Source organism: Pinus tabuliformis, chromosome 3_1, assembly GCF_031772625.1.
Source record: "Pinus tabuliformis cultivar Carrire ecotype Pingquan chromosome 3_1, CPIR1, whole genome shotgun sequence".
NCBI classification, from domain to species: domain Eukaryota; kingdom Viridiplantae; phylum Streptophyta; class Pinopsida; order Pinales; family Pinaceae; genus Pinus; species Pinus tabuliformis.
Window position 1 is genome coordinate 190,142,081 of NC_142301.1, and position 25,495 is coordinate 190,167,575.

At 39.4% G+C, this 25,495-nt stretch overlaps 1 protein-coding gene across 1 annotated transcript; it reads left to right on the forward strand.

Moving 5' to 3' along the window:
- The first annotated feature begins 22,649 nt into the window (after window positions 1-22,649).
- On the forward strand, window positions 22,650-23,705 carry LOC149186446 (uncharacterized). The gene has a single exon (XM_089409346.1). The coding sequence runs from the start codon at window positions 22,650-22,652 to the stop codon at window positions 23,703-23,705; it is 1,056 nt and encodes a 351-aa protein (XP_089265472.1).
- Window positions 23,706-25,495: the final 1,790 nt, after the last annotated feature.

A 25,495-nucleotide genomic window follows, 5' to 3' on the forward strand; every position in this document is an offset into this window, starting at 1 on the left:
CTCACAACTTGGAATATTAGGGGTCTAGGAAGCAAAAGAAAACAAAGAAATCTCAGCAATAGAATAAAAGAAGAAAACCCAGATATGGTTTTATACAGGAAACAAAATGTTCAATAGACAAAATCCGGGAGATACACAACAAATGGCTTATTAAATATGAGCACCTAGAAGTCAAATCCAATAATACGGTGGGTGGGATTCTCACTCTTTGGAATCCTTAGAAATTTGGAATTCTAGATGCTGAAGCATCCAGGAACTACCTCTCAATGGTTATCCAACCTTTGGGTGATAAGGAAATCTATATGATCACAAATGTCTATGGTCCTCAAAAACCTAAAGACAAGCTCAGGCTTCTCACTTCATCGGAGGAACTGAAAGAGAGACACCTGGTAATGCCCTGGATTCTGGGAGGAGACTTCAACATGATCAGATCTCTCATAGAAAAAAAGGAGGGACCAGAAAACTAGGCAGAGACTCCATTGCATTCCAGAACTTCCTAATCAACATGAGGATAGTGGACATGGAAATAGTAAATGGTACCTTCACATGGAACAATAAGAGGGAGGAGCTTCCCAAGTTGCCTCGAAACTAGATAGATTCATCATCTCGGAGGACCTCTTTCTCTCTAGCCTTAACTTGAATGCTTTTATCCTTCCTTTTGGAGGATCGGACCACTGGCCTGTTCAGCTAGAAGCTTCATTTATTGGCACTCCGAGGAACAAACCTTTCAGGTTCGAGAATGTTTGGCTTACTCACCCTGACTTCATCACTAATATTGGTAAATGGTGGACAGAAGACTTGCCCATTCAAGGCACGAAAATGTTCCTTCTGCAACAGAGACTCAAACATATCAAGCTCAGACTTAAAGAATGGAACAAAAATGAGTTTGGCAATATTTTTAAAGCCAAAAGAGAAGTGGAACAAAAATTACAGAAAATTAACCAAATTCTCATCATGGAAGGCTTCACTGAGGATAGGAAAATGCAAGCTGACTCTCTCCAATAGGAATGGGACAATAGATGTCAGCAGGAAGAAATCTTCTGGAGACAGAAATCAAGAGTGCAATGGATTAAATAAGGAGAAAGAAATACGAGGTTTTTTCACAAATCTACCATGGAACATAGAGCTCATAATCTGATTACAAAACTCATAGATCCTCAAGGGAAACAACTGAGCACGCACAAAGATATGGAATCCATTCTAGTACAACATTTTCAAAACATTGCAGAGGAGCCCATCTTAGATAGATCTCTATTTATTAAAAGCTTCACTCAGCACATTCCAAAACTGGTGACCAGGGAAGATAATTATAATCTCAATAGGCCAGTGATGGAAGAGGAGGTCAATGAAGTAATCAGAGAGATGCATAATGGGAAAGCTCCAGGCTCGGATGGTTTCAATGTAGACTTCTTCAAGGCAGGCTGGGAAATAGTCAAACATGACATCCTTGAGGTGGTGGAGGATTCGAGAAATTCAAAAACAATTCTGAAAATGCTAAATGCCTCCTTCATAGCCCTAATTCCTAAGCAGGAAAAAGCTATGACACCAAATCGATTCAGGCCCATAGCTTTATGCAATGTAGTATACAAAATCATCTCTAAAGTAATTGCAAACAGGCTCAAGCCCCTTCTTCCAACTCTCGTGTCTGAGGAGAAAACTGGATATGTGTAAGGAAGGAAAATTCTCAATAACATCATTCAAGCTCACGAAGTGGTGCACTCTCTCAAGAATAATAAGCAAGCAGGTATGATCATACAGTTTGACCTAGTGAAAGCTTATGATAAGCTAAGTTGGTCATACATCAGGGAAGTACTAAAAGTATATGGCTTCGACCATAATTGGATAAGATGGGTTATGGCTCTGGTTACCTCTGCTAGCTTTTCAATCCTTCTCAATGGCTCTCCATCCAGATCCTTTCGGCCTTCGAGAGGTCTCAAACAAGGAGATCCACTCTCCCCCTTTCTCTTTATCCTTATGATGGAAGGATTAGGCAAAGCGATCAATTTAGCCAAGGTGGAAGGAAGAATCCAGGGTCTCAAGCTAACCCAGGATGGAGACTCATTGACTCATCAACAATTTGTAGATGACACCATGTTGCAGGGCACACCCACGATCAAAGAAGCCAAAGCTTTGAAATAATTTCTACATGATTTTTCTATGGCTACTGGCACAGAGGTAAGCCTCACAAAATCAAAATTTTTATTTTTCAAAACTAATATTGCTATTCAAAGAAATCTCTCTAGAATTCTCGGCTTTCAGAGAGACCATCTTCCCTCCAAATATCTGGGAATACCTCTCACTGGCAAACATCTGAGCAAGGAAGTTTAGAAGGCAGTGACTAATAAACTAAAGGACAAAGTTAGTAAATGGACAAGTAGATCTTTGGATTTAGTAGGCAGGCTAGTTCTCACCAAGGCGGTCTTGCAAACCATTCCAATCTACATGTTTTCGGCTCTTCCTGTCCCAAAAGGAGTTTTACAACATATCAAGAATATTCAAAGATATTTTCTTTGGGGAAAAGGGGAAGAAAAAAAGAAATGGGCTCTGGTAGCCTGGGACAAGCTTTGCAAACCCAAAACTCATGGGGTTTGGGTCTCCATGACCTGAAAACTCTCAGCAAAGTTTTGGGGGCAAAACTTTGGTGGAGATGGCTAAAGGAAACGAGAAACCCATGGGCCAAGCTCTGGAAACAGAAATATGCAAAGGACTGGCAGGAAAGGGACCATATTCGAATGACAGGACACATTAGGGGCTCCCATATTTGGAACAATGCTTGGGAGAATAGAGCCTTAGTTCAAAAACATAGTTTCTGGGAGATCGGAAATGGGAACTTAGCCTGGTTTTGGGAGGATAACTGGTAGCAGGAACCTAACCTATGCAGAGAAGGACTAGACATTCTCAAAGAAGATACTGTCAACAAAGGGCTACAAAGGGTCAGTGACTATTGGGATCAGACAAGGAATAATGGTAAATGGAGAACATGGAAGGTCTACCAGTTTACAGTGAAGAGACCCCTTTGAAGTCACAGGCTGAAGCTCTTGTAGCAATCCTGGAAAAGAGAAAAATTTTGATCTCAACTTCCATAGACCAACTAAAATGGGGAAGAAACAGTGAGGGAAAATTTAACCTCAAAGAAGCCAAAGGAATTTCCACTGGACATAACTTTCCAAAACCTAACAAAATATGGAAGGACCTATGGTAGAACCCTAATTGGATGAAAATCAAACTATTTGTGTGGATGGTACAACACAAAAAGATTCTAACTTGGGAAAATCTTAGAAAGAAATGTTTTGCTGGACCATCTAGATGCCAATTATGTGGTCTTCATGAAGAAATGATGGATCACCTTCTCAACCTCTGCACATTTACCTCAACTTTATGGAACTGGGTTGCCTCAATCTTCAGGCAAACTGACAGGGATGAAAATGAAATATTTAAAACTTTAAAGAATTAGAGGAAAAACCTATCTAAAAGTGAGATAGTCAACATGGCCCGGACTCTGATTCCAGGCTTTTTGATCTAGAATGTCTGGAAAGAATGCAACAATAGAATTTTCAATGATAAATCTGGCTCAACCCAAAGCATCATAGCTCAGCTCTTAAGATAGCTCAAAGAAACTGTAAATACCCTTTAGAAGCAACAATCTGAGAATCCTCCTTCTCACCAAGAGGCTCGCATTCTTTTGTTTTTGGGCCTCTAGAAGCTTGTTCCCTAGGGCACAAACAGGATTGCAACACACTCTTCAGTGGGGAAGGCTTACTGGCAACCACCCCCCTTGGCTTTTTGAAATTCAATATAGATGGAGCCTCAAAAGGAAACCCGGGGGCTATGGGTTATGGTGGAGTTATAAGAGATGACAAGGGAAATATAAAAGTCATCTTTCATTGTCATTTAGGGAATGCTACCAACAATATGGTGGAACTAATGGCCATAGAGAATTTCTTAGAGATACTGATGGATCTTAATATGCATAACGCAATCATAGTGGCAGACTTTGAATTAACAATTAATTCTGTCAAAAAAATAGTAAATGGCTCAGCACCAGAAAAAGTCTCAAACCATTGGAGACTTTTGTAGGTCTATCATCATATTCAATCACATCTAAGAATCCTAAGAACCCTAAGTTTTGTTCATGTTCACAGAAATGCCAACAGATTAGTGGATCGGTTGGCAAATGAGGGGGTGCTCTATAAAAAAGATAACAATAAATGCAGGTGGGAGTTAGCATCTGCAGGGAAACTGCATGAGGACTACCACATTCTGGCAAGTGCAGACAGGGAACATTATCACAATATGAAGGAGAAGTAGCAATTTGGAAATTAAGTTGATGGAGGATAAAGGTTAAACAAGCAGCAGACCTCAGAGTCGACACGTTTGGGTCTTCCAGATGGACGGAAGGAAGCGGAGAAAGAGCGGTATGATTTTTCGAGGAAAACAGAGTTTTAGCGGTTTAGTGGTTTTCGGGCATCCCCAATCCCCTAAGCAATATTTCAAGGTTTTCCCCCGATGCCACTCATCAATCAACATGTGGCGGAGGGAGGAGAGAGAAAACCACCCACATCGGGGAGGTTTTTTTTGTCTTCTTCTCTGCCCAATATTCTCCTCAACCGTCAGATCCTGCTTGTGAAGATCTATGGACATGGTTCATCGAGCTATTTGGCGGTGTTATCCTCCAAGCTCATCGTGATCTTGGTGGGGTCTCGCCCGCTTCTCATGGGTTTTGGGCGGTAAAATTGCCTGGGAGTTATTTCCTTGGGCTGACCCGAATGGACTATTAAGATGGTTTTGAAACCTTTTCGGGTCCGTTGTGTTTGATAAAACGTGTGCTAGTTGAGTTCTCGATTTTGCCCCTCAACTGTGTGATCTTTAGATTCAGTTCCTACGGTCGTCAGTGGTTGCATAGTTTTGTGGGCCCTAGGCCCGGTTTTCGAAGCTTGGAGGGGCCTCGCTGATCCTGTAGGCCTTAGTGCCATGGTTTCTAACATATTTTTGTAATTTTTGAATTAATGAATGAGAAGAAAACAATCTTGCTTTAGCAAAAAAATAATAATTAATTATGAAAATTTTAACTTTTAATATTATTTTTAAATAATTAATTTTTTAAAATAATAAATATATATGAAACTAATTTTGGATAGTAATATAAAATAAATACTTAATTATAAAATTAAAACATAATTGTATATAAAATTTAAAATAAGAAATATTAACCTTTAATTACTTAATTAATTAGAAAAAAACTTATTTGCATACTTATATCTTTTTTTAAATAAATACATATAAGTTTAACCAAATGCATAAGTTTAAGGAAAATATAAAATGAAAAAGTTAATATTGAGTATCTCAGAAATTAAAATAAAATAAATTTGATAATTGAAATAGTAACTTTTATATATACTCAACAATAAAAGTGTACCTTAAAAATTAAAATTCTTTGACAACTTAATAAAGATATTTGGCTTCAAAAGTGTGTGTATTATACAAACAAAATAAAATAAATTACACCACCATGCATAGTATTAATAAAATATATATACTAAAGAAATATATGCAAGGCATCATATTGCCTTTTGTGTTGAGTGATAAGGGGTTCCTCTTGTGGAAGTTGAGTGATAAAGCGTTTATCTTACTTCCACATGATGCTTGGGATGAAACATGTGTAAAATTAAAATATTATTTGGGAATTCAATCATTTCAATGAGTGTCTAAGTTAAGTAATTTTGTGTAAATTTAATATTGTTTCAGATTTCTCCTTCAAAAAACCAAAATTTAATTCCACAAATGTGTTAGTGAAACTAATCAACTAGTTTCTTGTTTACAAATCAATGCATGATGGATCAAAGTTAAAATGGATTTGCATTAATTATTAGTATGTGAGTCTATACATGCCCAAGTGCATGTGCACACATACCAGCCCCTTGTTGAACATGATAAAAATTACACCTCACTCATATTAAACAACACACCAATATATATATATATATATATATATATATATATATATATATAATTAATTAATTAATTTATGATTGACAATAAGACAAATATTTAAATTTCGTGTTCCACCATTAAAAAATGATATATCTCCATCGTATTAAGATATAACTTTTTTTGAATGAAATTTAAATAAAAAAAATTTATTTTGAATTAATTTTTATATTATTTAGATAAAATTTATTTTAGAATATTTTATTTAAGATACATATTAAAATAATTTACTTCTAATAATGCTGAAATACTTTTTTATTATTAATTTCTTTTAATATTATTTGTAAAAGCTATGTGAACATAAGAGTTACACATTTCTTTCATATTGACTTGTAAAAAATACATTTTGACAAAAAAAAAAAGAAACTTAATTCATTTTAACTATAAGATAGTTTAATGATAACATGTTAAATCAATAAAAGTCGTTAATAAAATTTTAATTATACTAGTACAACCACATAAAAAATATAAATTTGGTACCCGGATGCGGGTGTCAACAATGGAATTTAAATGACAAGATGGATCGCCGGCAGGTTGGGAAGCCATCTGGCTACTTGCTTCGTCCTGAGAGCCCACCGTAGAGGGATTAAGAACACCTTGTAGGCGACATTTATTGACTCTGAAAGTTGTGACGAGCTCACCTCCTTCAACATCATGGCCTTGCAAATCATTCTGTCAATCCTCCTCTTCTCCATTGTGTTTGTTCTCTACAAGCGGCTGAACTGTGTATTAGAACTATAATAGGCAGTTGCTGCCTGATTCTCCCTTGTTAGGATTTTGGTAATGGTTTCCATTACTTGCATTCCCATCATTGTCTCCTAGATTGTGGCTTGTCCACCCCTGCTCATGCTCAGCGTCGCCTTTCTTCCAATTCCTCCGCTGTCAATTTAGCTTACATCTACGCCATGGCTCGCCTCAGGCACCGCATGCGCAGTATACATGGAGGAACACGTGGAGGTTTTATCTGCTCACAAGCTTCAACCAGCTCCGCCTCTGATTCCCCAGACTCAACTACTGAAATTCCCAACCTGCTCATTCACCCCACTCATCGCTACTCGAATACCAGAAGTGGTAGAGTTAGGAGAGACAATGCTGTCCACACTGTGGATCTCCCACTTCCTCCTTTTTCTACCCCTTACGACACCCAATTTCACTTCCGCAGTGCCTCAAATAGGCCTAAAATCACTCTAACCATCACAATTTCCTTCGAGGAATATTTTGTGATGCAAGCTCCTCTATCAAGCTCCTCTGTCAAGTCGCAGGAACAAGTAGAGCAGGGAAGCACCTGGTAGTTATGGGATTAGCAACAAGCAGCAAGGTGAAAGTAGCAAGGTTCTACATGGAAAAGCCAATGCTGGTGACACTTTTGGTGAGGAGGACAAGTATAACGGCACGAATGCTTCAGGCATCAAGCAGAACGACTTTGGTTAGTGATAGATGGATGCAAAAGGAATTGTGGAAGCTCTAATTGCTCAGGGTCGAGGCGCGTCTGAAGCAGATGACGATTTGTATCAGTTTGCCTGCCGGATTGAGGAGGAGCCAGCTCCGGAGGAACCACCAGCCTAACACGTGGCCTCATGCAAAGTTCTCCGACTCCCAGGTGGATACGTTTCACTATTTTGTGGTTTATTGGTCTCTTGCAAAGGTGTCTGGCCTCCAGGTGGATATGTTTCATTGTTTCATGGTTTTGTGGTCTGGGTGTGTTCTGTTTCTGTGCCATGTGTCTTGGATCCTCTGGTTGAATCTCCGCTAGGTGGACATGTCACACTGTTTCTTGGTTATGTCCCTATTTTTGGTTCTAGAATTGCACTCCCTTCTGTTCATTTTGGAAAACCAAGGTGTACTTTGAAATAGTTTTTCTCGTTCAATGGCTGGTTTCCCCCATAACAGGGGCCGTCTTTAAAACTTCTTGGACTAGTTTCCCCTCTGTTGGGGTAGTCCATTACAAACAATTTCATTTTGTGATGATGACTGATGTTTAACATCTCTGAGATCAGGTCTGTTTGTAATTTTTTGTATCATATCAATAGATCAATACTACTTAGAAAAAAAAAAATATCAATTTGGTTGATAAAATTTGCTTATATATTATTTTCCCCTTCTAATTAGAATACGAACTTATTAGAAATGGTTCAAAATGTTGAAAGGAAAGACTTGCAAAACGTTTGGTGAATATATAGAGAGGCCTCAAAACTGCCAACATAATATGATATCTATATATATATATATATATATATATATATATATATATATATATATATATATATATATATATATATATATATATATATATATATATATATATATATAATTTATGATTGACATTAAGACATATTTTTAAATGTCATGTTCCAATTCTACATTACACCATTAAAAAATGATATATCTCCATCGTATTAAGATATAACTTTTTTTGAATGAAATTTAAATAAAAAATAATTATTTTCAATTATTTTTTATATTATTTAGATAAATTTATTTTAGAATATTTTATTTAAGATATATATTAAAATAATTTACTTCTATTAAATACTAAAATATTTTTTATTGTTAATTTCTTTTAATATTATTTGTAAAGGAGTCGTCTAACGAGGCGAAGGAATTGCCCGGACGGCCAAAAGTGGCCAGAATCTGGGCAAAAAATTTCAAAAAATCTTGTAGAGGCAGTGTTTGAATCGTGTTTTTGATGGTGGAAATGGATTCGGCACCATCAAAAACGTCTAAGACACCTAAAATTTTGAAGTTTAACAACTATAACTTGGATTTACAAAAATCCTTGCCAGATTTTCTATAAATATGACTGGAATTTCCATAACTTTCCGGGCAACTCCTCAGCCTTGTTAGACTACACGATTTGTAAAAGCTATGTGAACATAATAGTTACACATTTCTTTCATATTGACTTGTAAAAAATACATTTTGCATTGATTAATTAACCTCTTAAGTCTTATTCAATTGGGAATGTGCAAAGATCTTAATTTTTTCATCCTCGGAATCAGTCGCCTTCTTGTCTTATCCGGGTTTGATAATGGAACCTTCTCTTTCTTTCTTTTAAACCTTGAACTTACTTTTTTGAAAGCTTTGTGCTAGTAAATTACCATTTTCCTCTCCCCTTCCCTTGACCAAAGACAATTCATAACCAGTTGAAGGATGGGTCGTGAGTCTAAGGATTATTGTGTATTGTTGGGTGGCAGCATAAAATAAGGGATTATGTCATAATCCTTCACAATTTTATTTTTATTTTTTTATTTTTGGGTCCTCTCCCTCTTTTGACTAAAAACTTTGTTCATAACCAGTCTAATACACTTGTAACTTTTTTTATTAAAAAATAAATAAAAATAAAAAGTTATTCAAAAAAGGGACTTTATATCCTAAGGCTTTACAATTTTTATTTTATTTTTTATTATAATTTTTATTTTATTTTTTATTTTTGGGTCCCTTCTCCTCTTTTGACTAAAGACTTTGTTCACGACAAGGGTAATACACTTGCAACTGTTTTTATTAAAAAATAAAAAAAATAAATAATAAAAATAAAGTCTTAGTAATGGTTTTTTATTAAAAAATTAAAAATAAACTAATAAAAATAACAAGTTCTTAAAAAAAATAGGATTTGAATGGGAAAAAATAATATTATTATTTTTTAAATTTATTGGTTTCATAAAGATATTGGATGCTTCTAGGAAACATTAAAATTGTTTGTATTTTATTGATTACTTGTAATTTAAGGGTTGTCCTAGTTGACAATTCTATTTTTTTTTTAAGTAATATTAATCTATTTATAAGGGAAAAATTAAAAATACAGCGAGGCGCTGACCTCTGCGGTGTTGAACAAAGTTATGTCAAAATTAATCAAAAGACTATACTCGACTTCCCACCGAGGGGAAACTAGTCTGAGAGAACCCAATGTAAAAGGCCCACGTAGGGGTCTCAGAACAAAACTTAAAAAGGCCCACATAGGGGTCCTGAACCAAAACCAATCAAAACTAGCCAAATGGTTTAGAAAAAAAAGACAGTAGAGAAAAAACCCATGAGAACAAACCCGTGAAACATCCAAAGAGCAGCTGGGCGACATCTGGCGAATGGATCAGTTGTCAGAATGAACCCCCTAGGTCTCATCTGGTGGAGGCTCTTCCACAATACGACATGCGTACTCATACCAGTCATCATCCTCTGCTGACGTGCCACGCGGGAGGCCACCGATTGCTTGCATGCCTGCTGAGCTGCCTGCGCCTGCATGCTTGCCTGACGTGCTGCCCACACTGTCTTCAATTACATGCTTACCTCCAGCCAGCTCCTCACCATGCAAAATGCTGTCACTACCAGCCTTACTTGTTTTCTCTGCCGTCTGCTGCTTGCTATTGTTTCGTTTCTCTGGTTCACAGTCATCCTTGTTCTTCTTATCTGCCTTCTGCTGCTCCCTGCTGTTCTTTTCCTCTGGTCCATGAACTCGGAGCTGAGCATTCTACTCATTCTGCGAGTTGATTTCCTCGCTAAATGTAACAGTGATGGTGGCTAAGATGTCGGGGCGATTCAGTGTACTGTGGAACCGAAATTGGGTCATGTGGTGAGAGGGATGAAGGGGGTAGGGAGATTGGCAGTTTGGGTAGCAGCGTTCATTCTTTTGACTCCATGGGCCTGTTCCCGGCCTCTACCACTGTGAGTGTCAGGGTAACTACCAGAGAAATTATCTCTTGAAAGAGTAGTAGATGGGGAAGAGGAAGGAGTGGCGGAATCATGGTTGGGCATCGAAGGGAGGCGAGTGCTTCTGCTACGACTACCACCTCTACGACTACACATTCAATGGTGAGTACGCGCCATGGTTGAATGTCTTTTGTTGAGCTGGGCCAAAATGGCTGTGTTGTGAACAGTGAGTGCAATTGGGGAGGCAGAGGTAACTCTGGAGATGGTGGAGCTATTCAGAAGAGAAACAGAGGAATTCTGGGCAGAATTCAGTGCAAAGTGAGTTGTTTGAGAGTAATGGAAACCATTCCCCAAATCAACACAACTGAGAATCCAACATTGCCTCCCAGTAATTGTGCGAGAGCTCGGCTCCACAACATGAGGGGGGCAAGAGCAGTTTAGCGGTGAAGGGGTGAATGAATTATGTCTTGTGGGAGCCATGGCCTTATGCTTGCTACGAATACCTCGACTAGAGAACTAGAGTAATGGTGCCTGCAGACCATCTGTGGCTTGCCATAAATTGGCATGGAGGGGGATGCGGGTGGCCATGTTTCACCGCTTACCATCCTTCTGTATAATATGCATTAAATTCATTATAATCACCTACATCCGGGTGTGCCTCTTCACTTTGTACTAGTTCATTATATTCTTGTATCTGGGAAGCAGTGGTGATTAAGTTGAGCGTAGCAATATGAAGAGTCCAATCACTATCCACCCCCACATTCGCCAGGAGATCAACCACTTTGTTGCCTTCTCTTCTGATATGTTTGAAAGTGACTGCTTTATTAGTGGTGAGCCATTGCTCTATGAGCTCCAATTTTTCTGCCAATCTCCAGCTGCTAACCACTTTGTATGCCGAGGCCCCCTACAATATCTGATTAACCATATTAATGAGAATCGAAGAGTCACCTTCGATTACTAAGGGGAAGAAGCTATGTCGTTGAGCTAAAAGAAGCCCTTGCCATAGTCCTTCAAGCTCTGCATAATTTTTCATATCCCACCCAATAGAGCCAAGGAAAATTAAAAGAGGTTTGCCTTTGTGATCCCTGAAAGCTCCTCCATATCCTGCTTTTCTTGGATTACCTTTTGAGGCTCCATTGAAGTTTAATTGAATGATATTATGAGGCAGAGGAATCCATTTGTTTGGAATACTGTGAAGTAAAGATGGTTTGCTATGTTTTTCCGACACCTGATTCATTTGAAGGTTCCAATTTGTCCATATATTCTTCTCCTATGGAAGGGAAGGAAAGTCCTCTTCATTCCAAGTTTGGAGCATTAGAGTTTCCTGAAGGTTGTTGCAGAAGTTGCTCCATAGGACTTCTAATGGTGTACATTGATCTTTGAAGATGCGAAGGTTCCTTTCTTTCCATATAGACAACATAAGAAGACCTGGGATGGTTTTCCACAAAGAGTTTAATAGTTTGCTCTTGTACAGATCGATTACCGAGCTACGTATGGTGTTGGTAATATCCTCTTTAATTCTTCCTTCTTTTTGGCATCTGAAACTTTTTTTTTCCCAAAGTTTTTTTGCCAAATTGCAAGAGTTCATGAGATGCAGTATGGTTTCCTCCTCTTGTTTACAATTTGGGCATATGGAGGGCCCATGGAAACTTCCTTTCCTTAGATTGTCCCAAGTGAGTATTTTGTTTTGACATAACAGCTAAAGGAAAGTAGAAAATTTGGGCCAAATGTTGGGGGACCAAACTTTGTCCTAGAGAGGATCCTTGACTATTTTATTGCCAATTGTTAGATTGTATGCCTCTTGAGTTGTAAAAGTTCCACGTGCACTATAACCCCATTGTATTATTTCCTTATTGTTAGAAAAACGAATTCTCTGATTGATGAGCTTTGTCTCCGAATTCTTATAAATAGACTCTGTTCCTTGCCTGATGATGTGAGCCATGCTTTTCCATTGTCTGTACCCCTGATGGAGAGTAGGCATCCATTGCTGACTAACTGTATCCATTTGATGCTCTTCCCATTCCTGTGTTTGGTGAGGTCTAATCAGGTCACTCAGCTTTGGTCTCTGCTACCAAGAGTCTTCCCAAGAACGTGCATTGTTGCCATCTCTTATTTCCCAAAAACTATGTTATTGGAGTATAGCTTCATGCTGACTAGTTGCATTCCGAATTAAGGAACCTTTTCCCACTTTTGTGAGATTAATTAACTCATCTGACAGTCGATTGTTTGCATATTTGGCCATCCAAAGGATAGCCCAGGGTGTATGTAGAGCAGAAATCCATTTCCACCATAAACATGCTCCCATGACTGCATTGCTTTGTTGAGGATCTCGAAGCCCAGTACCCCCTGAAAGTTTTGGAAGGTAGACCGTTTCCCACTTGACCAGTGCCCATTTTCTATTTTGTCCCGTGGATCCCCATAAAAAATTCCGCTGAAGATTTTTGATTTGCTTGAGCACCCATTTTGGTGCTGCCAAGACAGAGAAAAGATAAAGTGGCATGGACTGCAAGACAACTTTGACTAATACTAGACGGCTTGCCATATTGAGGGCTTGATAAGTCCAGGAGGAAAGGCAGGCTTCCAATTTCTCTAGAAGCCTCTACCAAGCAGAATACTTTAAAGCAGAGTTAGTCATGGGTGCACCCAGATATTTAGAGGGGAGAGAGGCAACCGAGAATCCAAAAATGTGTGCTATAGAAGATTGAGTGATGTAGGTGGTATGGAAGAAAAAGATTTGGGATTTAACATTATTGATGCTGGCTCCAGAGGCTTCAGAGAACTCATTCAGAAGGGATTTTAATTTATGGGCTTCTTGAACCGAGGGATAGCCAAATAGCATGTTATCATCCACAAATTGTTGGTGGGTAAAAACAGGGGTATTGGGGAAGGAAATACCTCTGAGCTACTGTGATTGAAGAGCATTTTTAATACTTCAGCCAAGCCCTTCTGCCATTAAAACAAACAGAAAGGGGGAAAGAGGATCTCCTTGTCAGATGCCTCTAGAGGGATGGAAGGGGGTGGAAGGTATGCCATTGACTAGAATGGAGAAAAGAGAGGAGGATAGAAGGCTCATTACCCATCTAACCCAAGGAGGGGCGAAGCCAAAGGCTATCAACATCTTTTGAATGTAAGTCCAACTTAACGTATCAAAAGCTTTTGAAAGATCAATTTTGAGGAGCATACCTGCTTTTTTGAGCTGCTTCAGGGAGTGAATGATCTCATGGGTGAGAATAATGCCATCTGTGATTTTCCGCCCTTCCACATAACCTGATTGTTCTGGCGAGATGAGCTTGGGTAGCAATGGCTTCAGGCGAGAGGCAATAACTTTAGATATGATTTTGTAAATGACATTACAGAGAGCGATAGGCCTGAATTTGTCTAGAGTTAGAGATTGCTCTTCTTTGGGGATAAGAGTAATGCAAGTAGTGTTCAGAGAGGGAAGCGTCCAGTGTGAAGTCCGGGATTCCTCTACTACATACCAGACCTTCTCTTTAATGAGATCCTAGAAATTATTAAGTAAATTTGAGGTAAAACCATCTAGACCAGGTGCCTTTCCTTCCTTGAGCTGTCGCATAGCCGACTTGACCTCCTAAAGAGTTATTGGATGAAGGAGGAGATGATTGTATTCTTCTGTTATAATTTTCGGAATGTTTTGTATAATCTTCACTATAGCTGGCTATCAGTCGACTTATGGTTCTTCATGTACTCTTTTGAAATGTGTAAGAAGCTCTTGTTCTATGTCCTCATGGTTTTCCAAGCATACTCCTTGCTATTTCTGAATATGAGTGATATTGTTGTGCATTCTTCTCTGTATGGTTGTGCGATGAATTTTTTTTGTATTTCTCTTTCCCTCCTTAAGCCATTTGACTCTAGATTTTTATTCCTCGAGTATGTACTCTTGATTTTCTGTTTCTGCTATTTGAATCTAAAGGATATTTTCCTTCTCTGAGAGGGCTTTAGTTCTTCCTTCAGTAATGATTATCTGGTAGATTCTTTTCATTTCCTGAGCTAGAGCATTCTTAGCTTGGAAGGTATTGCCAAAGGTCAAGTGATTCCATTGCTTGATGTTCTTTTTGAGATGTTTAAGTTTTTGTTGGAATTGGTACTTTTTTGAACCTTTCGGAGGGCTAAAACTTTTCCAAGTTGTATGTATCAAGTTGTTGAAGTCTGGATGCATTAGCCAGAAGGCTTCAAAGTGAAAAGGTCCCTGAGTGTTGTTCCCTAGTCTTTACCATTGGAGAGAAATAGGCCAATGATCTGAGCCAGAAAGAGGTAAGATCGAGGTTGAAAAATCTCCTCCAAGATGGATGGCATTGTTTGAAAGTAGAAATCTGTCCACTTGGGAGGCGATTCGCTGAGTGTCGGTTCTTCTATTATTCCATGTGTAGATACCATTATTGAATGGCATATCTATAAGCCAGTTGTTTTGTATGTAATTCTTTAAATGGATACTTTCACTATACAGTTTATTCCTGCCTCCACCTTTTTCTTCTAGTTTAGTTATCATATTGAAGTCTCCTCCTGTAATCCAGAGCGGATGAATTCTTGTGGAGTTGATCAGAGTTAATGTATTTAGAATGGCTATCTTATTCACTGCTTCCTGGGGGAAGTAGACATTGGTGAGGTGACCATGCACATTGTTCCCTATTATATGAAAAGTGGCTTGAATGAAATGATGACTTGCATGGATATTAGTGAGCGTGATGGCTCATTCATCCCATGCTATTGCTAGTCCTCCTAAATCTCCTAAGGCATCCACTGCTACTACTTGACTACCTGGCCATACTTTGGCAAGCGTTTGGCCTAGTGTGATAGAATTACATTTTGTTTTTTGCATGAAGAAGATTTGACGTTTCTCCTGATGAATCACGTTTTTTATCACTCTGTATTTCCCAGGGCTGTTTAGCCTTCTTATATTCCAAGATGCGAGCTTCATGTTTCATTATTAGGGAGGGGACTGTAATACTTTGTAAGCTTGGAATATTTTCCTGATTCCACCAGCATTTCCCCTATATGGATGGTTCTTTGGAGGTCTATCTTTCTCCCTCGTTTTTTATTGTCTTTAGGAATTTTTTTTCCATCCCATTGACTTCCGAGTTGAATACCTAGAGATCTTTGCTGATGTGCTCTGGAAAGGATGACTTCCAAGCTTTCTAGTTGTCTTTCTGGGATCTTGTCAAATTCTTTTTTCCTGCAAGCCTGTTCTAGTCCCAATATGTCCAGATCTCCTATGTCTATACTTTCAGGCTCTTCTTCCATATGCTTGGCCTCACTGCTTTCCGCCACGAGGTCTGTTACAAAAGTTGTCTTTTGCTGCAAAAAAACTATATCCATGCCATGAGGTTTCCAGATCGGGGACATGCTGGGTGAGAAGGTGGTGAAATCTGTGGATTGCGAGGGCTTGTGAATTTGCTCTGAGCCTGTGGGGTTGACCTTAGAGGTTACCTTGAGTGGCTCATTGGAGGGTAAGGGGGACTTAGTGTCTGTCGGAGCAGTTTGAGCTAAGATGTCAAAGCTGTTGCTGGTGGATGGCATTGAGGCATTGGCGGAAGGCTTTTTAGGGTTTGCTGCAGGTTTTTTGTGGTTCTTTTTGCAATTGTATACCTTGGTAAAACCTTCAGAATCAGGTTTCTCTGAGGAGGTAAAAGTTGGGGGTTTCACATTTAGCGGACAGTCACGAAAGAGATGGCCATGGGCATGACATTTCCTGCATTTGAATGGAACATGTTCGTAATCTATTGACTGAATCCATTCAAAATCATCATGAAATAGGCTTACCGTGTCTGGAAGAGCTTGGCTTAGATGCATATAGACACAAATGCAGGCGTAGGAAGTATATCTTCTGAGTTTTGTCTCCTCCACAATTTTAATGAACTCCCCCAGTCCATTTCCAATATCTTGCAGTGAATCTTCATCCCAATACTCCAGAGGAAGGGAGTAAAGACGGATCCAGACTAGTGCCCAGCTTAGATCCTCTTTGTCCAGGTTGAATCTCTCAATCCAATCTCTCAGGTAAAGACCAGCCGCATTGAAGAAGTAGGGTCCTCCATCGATTACCCTATTTTGGTCCTCTATACAGTTGAAGACTACCATGAAGAAGCCCTTTGGTCCCAGCTGCAAGGTGATGTGCCCTTTTGGTTTCCATTTGGCTGCTATCCAACCATGCAAGGCTTTCTCTGTGGGCCAAAAGCCGATAAATTTCCCTATTAAGGCATGATCCTTCATGTACTGGATTTGGGTATTGATTCTTTGACTTGGTAGTTCAATCTTTGGTCTTTCTACTACGACTGGTTTGCATGTTGCCTAAGTTGCTTTAGGAGTCTCATCCCTTCCGGTGTTATCTGTCTGTGCATTATGATTCGTTTCCTCTTCTTCCTGTAACTTCTTTCTATCATATCCGGTTTGCATCTGGGGTTTTCCTTGATCAGTGGGGGGAGGCACCGTGTCCTCCCCCTGGAGGTTATCCATGATGAATACTCTATTCGTTGTCATATATTATTGCCAGTGTTGCTAATGAGTTGTTGCAGAGGCGCCGTGGTCTGAGCAGGTCTGCCATTGCAGGGTCTGACAAAAACCCTAAACCTCCATCATTCCCTATGTCCTCTCCTACCTTAGTTGACAATTCTATTGGGTCACACATACAATAATATTTAATAAGATTAAATTTGGTTGATGAAATTTTAAAAAAGTAAAATAATTATTTGTTTTGCTTTAAAATTTTATTTATATATTTGAGTTTTTTTTAATAAATCCAATCATAAATCATTCTATTTTTTTTAGATTAAAGGTTTAGAAGTTGATATCATAACAAACACTTTTAAATTATGATTTTATATGGGCGTATATGGGATATCTATAATAATAAATAAATAGACAAATTTTAGTTGAATTATTGGATGTTTCGACCCTTTTAGAGGTACATTTATCGATCAATTTTCTCTTATATCTAGCAGGGAATTGTAGTCAAAATAATATAAAACATATTTTCTTATTCCATTGAAAATATCAACAAGTGAATTTGATCAACCAACTTAATATGTGACTGAGTACTTAATAATACAATTAATATTTATTATATTAAAAATACCTTTTGAAAATTATCATAAAGTAAATAGTGTTCATTTGTAATAACAATTTTCTATAGGATTACTAATTATATAGTTAATAGAATTCCATTTATTTTGATGATAAAAATATTTTATAAATATTTTTTTAATTATATTTTGATATATATAGTAATAATTAATTATGAAAGTTTTATTTTTTTTTTTAATTTTAATTTTAATTTTTTTAATTTTTAATTTTTTAATTTTTTTAATTTTTTTTTGAATTTGTCTACTCCTATATTGATACAAAAATAAAATTACAGAGAGGCAATGGCCTCGAGAGGACTAGCCTAGAGAAGCGACATGCTTACAAAACCTCACTTGAACACTGACCAAAAAGACTTGCTTAATGACTGACCAAGAAACAGATATATCTAGAGACTGTAGCTGAAGACTGACCAGAGATATATCTAGACCAAGACAGATTGATTGGGCCCATTCAAGTAATCAGTAAAGCGCTGCCCTTACAAAACTAGAATCTGACCCAAAAACAGTTTGATCCGAAACTAAGACCCAAAGACAGGAGAATGTCGCCCATGCAGGGGAAACCGACAATTTAACATTGGAGAAAATGGTCTGATCCTGAGAACTGTAAATCATGTAATGACTATAAACCCGGAGGGAATTGAGCATCTTCGTACAACAAAAAAACAAAAACCAATAAGCGCAGACCTGATTAAGCTTCATGAGAGGTTGGAGGCGACTCTTCAACAATGCGACATCCATATTGGTAGGGGTCTTCATCCTCAAAGGGATGGCCCTCTTTGCTTGAAGAACTGCCACCTGTAGGAACGCTCGGACCGGCCTGGGTGTTCATGTCCTGGGTTACAGAGCCACCAGGGTACTTTCTCTACGTATTGGCAATCTGAGAATTATCATGCTTGTCCTCCGTCCTCGGCTCCAGAGATACCCCTGGAGTAACAACAACCAAACCAAAAGTGTCTTCCCGCATTTCAATGGTAATTGAAGCGATGAAGGAGGAATTACTGAGAGTGCAGCGGAACCAAAAGCGAGCCATGTGAGATTGGGAATATTGAGAGTGTGCTTCTATATTAAATTGCCCTCGACCTCAGCCTCAATCACTCCTGGTCACGGGATAACTGTCAAAGCAAAAGTTTGAGGCTTTAGAGGAAGGGTCCGAGGTAGTGGAGGAGGGCTGGTGGGTGACGTGGCCTCGGGAATTTCCTCATCTGCAGCTCATTTTTGAGCACACTCTGGGCATGTTGAAATGAGCAGAAGGAGTAGAACAGACAGCTGTGGGAAAGACTGAGTAGGAGCGACAGCGAAAATTGCAGAAAGGACTTTGAGGAGCATGAAAACACATTGGAGAATCAGCACAGTGATCCAGAGCCAGACGATACCCAGGGCTGTCTCAAGAGCGAGGAGCTGCTACAACACTAGAACGACGTGAGTGCAGGGGAGGAGCAAGAATGAAAATTAAGAAGGGTGCCATAACAAATAAACTTGCATACTGGAGATGGGGAAGGAGTTGCATTAATGCGGAATTGAAGTTGTTGGTTGGAGACTTTAAAACTAGCTTCATGTGAGGCCAGATAGCGGTGGCATTAAGCTGCATGCCCACCCTCCAGGCTACCTTCGTACAGCTTGCCATGCTACAGACCCGCATCCGGGAAACTTTGAATATTATTTTTAAATAATTAATTTTTTAAAATAATAAATATCTATGAAACTAATTTTGGATCTTAATATAAAATAAATACTTAATTATAACATTAAAACATAATTTTATATAAAATTTAAAATAAGAAATATTAACCTTTAATTACTTAATTAATTAGAAAAAAAACTTATTTGCATACTTATATCTTTTTTTAAATAAATATATATAAGTTTAAACAAATGCATAAGTTTAAGGAAAAATATAAAATGAAAAAGTTAATATTGAGTATCTTAGAAATTAAAATAATATAAATTTGATAATTGAAATGGTAACTTCTATATATATTCAATAATAAAAGTGTACTTTAAAAATTAAAATTCTTTGACAACTTTATGAAGGTATTTAGCTTTGTCCAATCTTCAAAAGATCTACGTTGATATGTAATATAAATAAATTATATACGTGGTACATAGAAATCAAAATCTTTTGACAACTTTATAAAGATATTTGGCTTCAAAAGTGTGTGTATTATACAAACAAAATAAAATAAATTACACCACCATGCTTAGTATTAATAAAATATATATACACTAGAAATATATGCAAGACATCATATTGCCTTTGTGTTGAGTGATAAGGGGTTCCTCTTATGGAAGTTGAGTGATAAAGCGTTTATCTTGCTTCCACATGAGGCTTGGGATGAAACATGTGTAAAATTAAAATATTATTTGGGAATCCAATCATTTCAATATGTGTCTAAGTTAAGTAATTTTGTGCAAATTTAATATTGTTTCAGATTTCTCCTTCAAAAAAACCAAAAGTTATTTCCACAAATGTGTTAGTGAAACTAATCGACTAGTTTCTTGTTTACAGATCAATGCATGATGGATCAAAGTTAAAATGGATTTGCATTAATTCTTAGTATGTGAGTCTATACATGCCCAAGTGCATGTGCACACATACTAGCCCCTTGTTGAACATGATAAAAATTACACCTCACTCATATTAAACAACACACCAATAATCTCTCTCTCTCTCTCTCTCTCTCTCTCTCTCTCTCTCTCTCTCTCTATATCTATATATATATATATATATATATATATATATATATATATATATATAATTAATTAATTTATTTATGATTGACATCAAGACAAATTTTTAAATGTCATGTTCCAATTATATATTACACCATTAAAAAATGATATATTTCCATTGTATTAAGATATAACTTTTTTTATTGAATGGAAAAACCCTAGCTCTGAGCTCTGCAACCTGCAGCCAATGCTCAGACCTGCGTATCTGCGCCATCAGCCGTCCACAGTGAGTCATACCCATCAGAACCGTTAGTAGCAGCAGCGACAGAGCTTGACTGCGTAATACGTCATGTCCTCCCGGTTGTGAGGGGTGGGTTCCCAAGCCCCCCCTCCTTCGAACGATCGTTTCAGGACTGACGGCGTACCTGTGAATCCCCTGTTTCATCGTGATCCAACCACGAAACAAGGACAGAGCTCGGAACAGCCTGATGCCCCAGAACAGCATGCAGTCACGGACGAAGAAACGACAGATAGTCCAAAGGCGTCACAACCAAAGGCGACTTCGGCAACATGCATCCCTAAAGCGACAGAAAGAATCAAAGTGGAGCTTCCAAGCCATAGAATCAATGGCGAGATACAGTACATGAAAGACCATGCACTCATCAGAAAATTTCTGGGTTTCTAGCCTACGGAAAAAGCCCTGCATGGCTGGATCGCTTCCAAATGGAAGCCCAAAGGACAAGTCTCCTTGCTTCTGGGTCCTAAAGGCTTATTCACTGCCATATTCAACTGCCTGGAGGATAAAATAAGAGTATTTGAAGGCGGCCCCTACTTCTTCAACTCCGCGGGTCTCTTCTTACGAGATTGGAAACCCAGGTTCAATCCAGATACAGAAGACCTCAGCCATGCTCCCATTTGGATCCGCATGTAATCCTTACCCTTGGAATACTAGAGAGAAGAAACTCTGAAGGACATCAGCAATCGCATCGGTACCTTCATCAAGGCGGCAGAGGAAACAAAAAATCGAAGGTTCACCTCCTATGCCAGGATCTGTGTCCAGATGCATCTAAAGAAGACCCTAGCAGACTCGGTAAGCCTCTATCACGATGATTATGAATGGATTCAACCTCTTGATTATGAAAATATCCCGTTTCGTTGCCGCAAGTGCCATGAACATGTCCATCTGTTCAGAGACTGTCCTCTGAATGCCCAACTCCATTCCACAGCCAATGAGGTTACCAAAGACTCTGAGGGGTTTGTCAAAGTTCCCCATCACCGTAGACATGTCAAGAAGCAGAATGTGGCTCCCTCCAGCCCCAAAAATCAAAAAGATGCTCCCCCTAGCCACAAGAAAGCCGACTCCTCGAATAGATTCCATGTCCTTACCCCGCAGGACCCCTCTGACTCTTCGCCTCAAAAAAACTTTCAAGCCACTCCGCCCCCACCTTCATCCGACCCGATCCACAAAAATCCCCTGGATCCCTCTTCATCGGAGTTGATCAGTTCTCCTCTTGCCTCGAAGTCAAAAATGCCAGCTACAGACATTGATTTGCAGCCCTCAGCCATGGATCTCGACGCTGCTCTAGCTCTCAGTTTGCAAGAAGGGGTCATGGAAGATCACCCGAACTTTCCCATCAACATGGAGGAAGACATAGAGAATGTAAGCTTGGACGGACTGGACATTGTCAAACTGGAAGATGCATGTAAGCAAAAAGCTTATAACTCCATTCCCCCTTGGGAAATAGACAGATTGGAAGGGGTATTAACCAAAGCTCAGCACAAAAAATGCTTAGGAATTCAAGCAGGCAGTCCTTGGGATGGCAAAAAAATCCTAAAAGAAACAAAGAAGAGAGGGCGTAAAACAGATCTACAGAGAACGATCATATTAGGAGAACAACTACTGGAATCAGGGAGATTCCCGAAGTTAACGAGGTTTTACAAGCCCCACCCCCATAGTTCCTCATGAAGCTCATCTCCTGGAACATGCGTGGGCTCAACAGCTCCTCAAAACACAGAATGTTAAAAAATATGATACAGTCAGAAAAGCCAGCTGTGGTCTTTCTACAAGAAACAAAAAGTACCACCACTACATTAGAAAAGATCTTCAACAAAGCCTAGAGCGGCAATCGATCCGTTTCTGTAGATGCAGCGGGAGCGTCAGGTGGATTGTCCATAGTATGGAACCCACAGATTCTTTTGCTCCAATATTTCAATGCTACTCGTCATTTCATTCAAGCCACGTTTCATCTCATTGGAATGGATATTCATGGGCATCTCACCAACACTTACTTCCCACATGATCAGCAACACAAAATAGAAGTTCTGGAAACATTAACAGACTTGAACTCCTCCAGACGCTTCCCCCTTTGGATAAGCAAGGGTGATTTCAACATCATCACTCATCTAGAGGAAAAAAAAGGAGGGCGAATGAAGCTGGAAGAAGACAGCAATGGATTCAAGGAATTCATCAGAAGTAACCAGCTCATCGACATCCAAACTTCCAACGGCACATACACATGGACAAATAAGCACAGAGGAGTACACAATATCGCTTCTCGGCTCGACCGATTTCTACTCTCAGATAATGCTATCCATCTGGGAGGAGACTTTCACGCTTCTATATTGCCTCAAGGGGGCTCGGATCACTGGCCCATTATGCTGCAATGGACCAGACCGGGAAAACACTGCAACAGGGCTTTCCGATACGAAGCCTTCTGGTCAAGTCATCCAAATTTCAAAGAAGTGGTCCAGACAGCATGGAAGTCCTTCATTCCCCCAGAAGGTGCAAAAATGTTCAAGTTTCAACAAAAACTTAGACATCTCAAGCAAGTGTTGAAGGCTTGGAACAAGAACCACTTTGGAAACATCACGGAATCCAGGCAAAAATTGGAGCAGGAAATGAGCATTCTCCAGCAAACTATCATCATAGAGGGCAGAACAGAGGAATTAGCCAACAAAGAGCAATCCCTTTGGCCGGCATTAGAAGAGAGAAGATCGCAAGAGGAAATCCTCTGGCGCCAAAAATCTAGAATAAGATGGCTTAAGGAAGGAGAAAAAAACAGCAAATTCTTCCATCGATCTACCATACAACGAAGAATGCATAACAATATTGCTTTCATTAATAACAGTCAGGGGGAAAAATTAGAAAAGCATGAAGACATGGAAAAAGAACTCAGAGATCACTTTCAGGAAGCGCTCAAAGAGCAAACCAGGAGCAGAATAGCAGCCATACAAGAGGTCACGCGGCACATCCCCAAGCTCATCACGGATGAACATAACCAAAACCTACTTCAATCGGTCTCAAAGCAATAGGTGGAGGAAGCAATGGCGCAGCTAAAAGATGGTAAGGCTCCTGGTCCGGATGGTTTTACCTCAAACTTTTTTCATGATTTCTGGGATCTAGTAAGCACCGAAGTTTGGGAACTGGTGGAAGAATCCCGCTCTACGCACTGGCTCCTACCCTCCCTTAACTCCACCTTCATAGCGCTAGTTCCCTAAGGGGAGGAAGCTAACTCGCCTGACAAATTCAGGCCCATCGCCCTCTATAATGTAATCTACAAACTTATTTCCAAAGTGGTAGCAAACAGGCTCAAACCTCTTTTGCCTCTTCTTGTTCTCCCGGAGCAGACTGGATATGTCGAAGGATGCCAGATCCTGGATGGTATCATCCTATCAAATGAGGTTATCCATTCCTTAAAGATCCTCAAAAAGCCAGGCATGATAATGAAGCTTGATCTATCAAAAGCTTTCAACAAGCTTAGCTGGGAGTATATTAAGCACATGCTGCTTGCTTTTGGTTTTAGCGCCACCTGGACTCGTTGGATAATGAACCTCATTTCATCTCCCTGCTTCTCGGTCCTTCTCAATGGCTCTCCATCTCAGCCCTTCCACTCTTCGCGTGGCATTCGGCAAGGGGATCCCCTCTCACCTTTCATCTTTGTCCTAATGGCGGAAGGACTCAGTCGTCTGCTTCACCATGCTATCACCTCTAAGACCATCAAAGGCATAGCGCTTCATGGACTCTCCTCCTTATCGCATCAACAGTTTGTTGATGACACTATGCTTTTTGGACATCCCTCATCAGCTGAAGCAAATTCCTTCAAAGCCCTACTTGAGCTGTTCTCTGAAGCCTTGGGCACCTCTATCAATGCTTCTAAATCTCAGCTTTTTTTCTTCAACACCCCTGTCTCCATTCAAAGAAACATCGCTCGCATCCTTGGCTTCACAATTGCTGTGCTTCCCTCCAAATATTTGGGCACCCCTCTTATGCTCTCAGCTCTTAAACATGAATCGTGGAGATCGCTCCTGGACAAACTTGAAGCCAGACTCTCCTCCTGGACGTTCAGATCTCTCAATATAGCCAGTTGACTCGTTATGATCAAATCCGTTCTTCAAACTATGCCTCTTTATCTATTTTCTATCCTCGCTGCTCCCAAATGGGTCCTTAAAGCCATTCGCAATCTACAAAGGAATTTTCTGTGGGGATCACCGGGTCTTAATAGGAAATGGGCCCTAGTTAAATGGTCAGACGTCTGCCAACAAAAGTTCAACGGTGGACTGGGCCTACGGGACCCCTTGCACAGCAATAATACCATGGGCGCAAAGGTCTGGTGGAATTGGCTTGTCAAACCACATATACCTTGGGCGAAGCTTTGGCAAGCTAAATATGCATCTGGCAGTTGCTGGGAGGACTTGATTAGATTCAATCCAAGCAGTTCAGGCTCCATGATCTGGAACGCAGCAAAACTTCACAGCTCATTCATTCAAGAGTATAGTTTCTGGGAAGTTCATTCAGGGAACTCAGCGCGTTTTTGGGAGGACTCATGGTAGCAGCTCCCAAAACTCGCCTCAATCTTCCAAAAACCCCTCTGGCAGACTCACATGCAACGCAACAATCTTGCTAACATATCTCAGTTTTGGCAGCAGCACGCACACACAGACTATCAACAATGGAGGCCCGCTAGTACTTGGCAGGAGGATTGGCAAGGAGAAACCTTTGAAGAAATTGAACAAGAACTAAATCACAGGAAGATCAAAAAGTCAAATAAGCAGGACAGATTGAGGTGGGGGCACACAACAAAAGGAGTCTTCACCACAAAAGA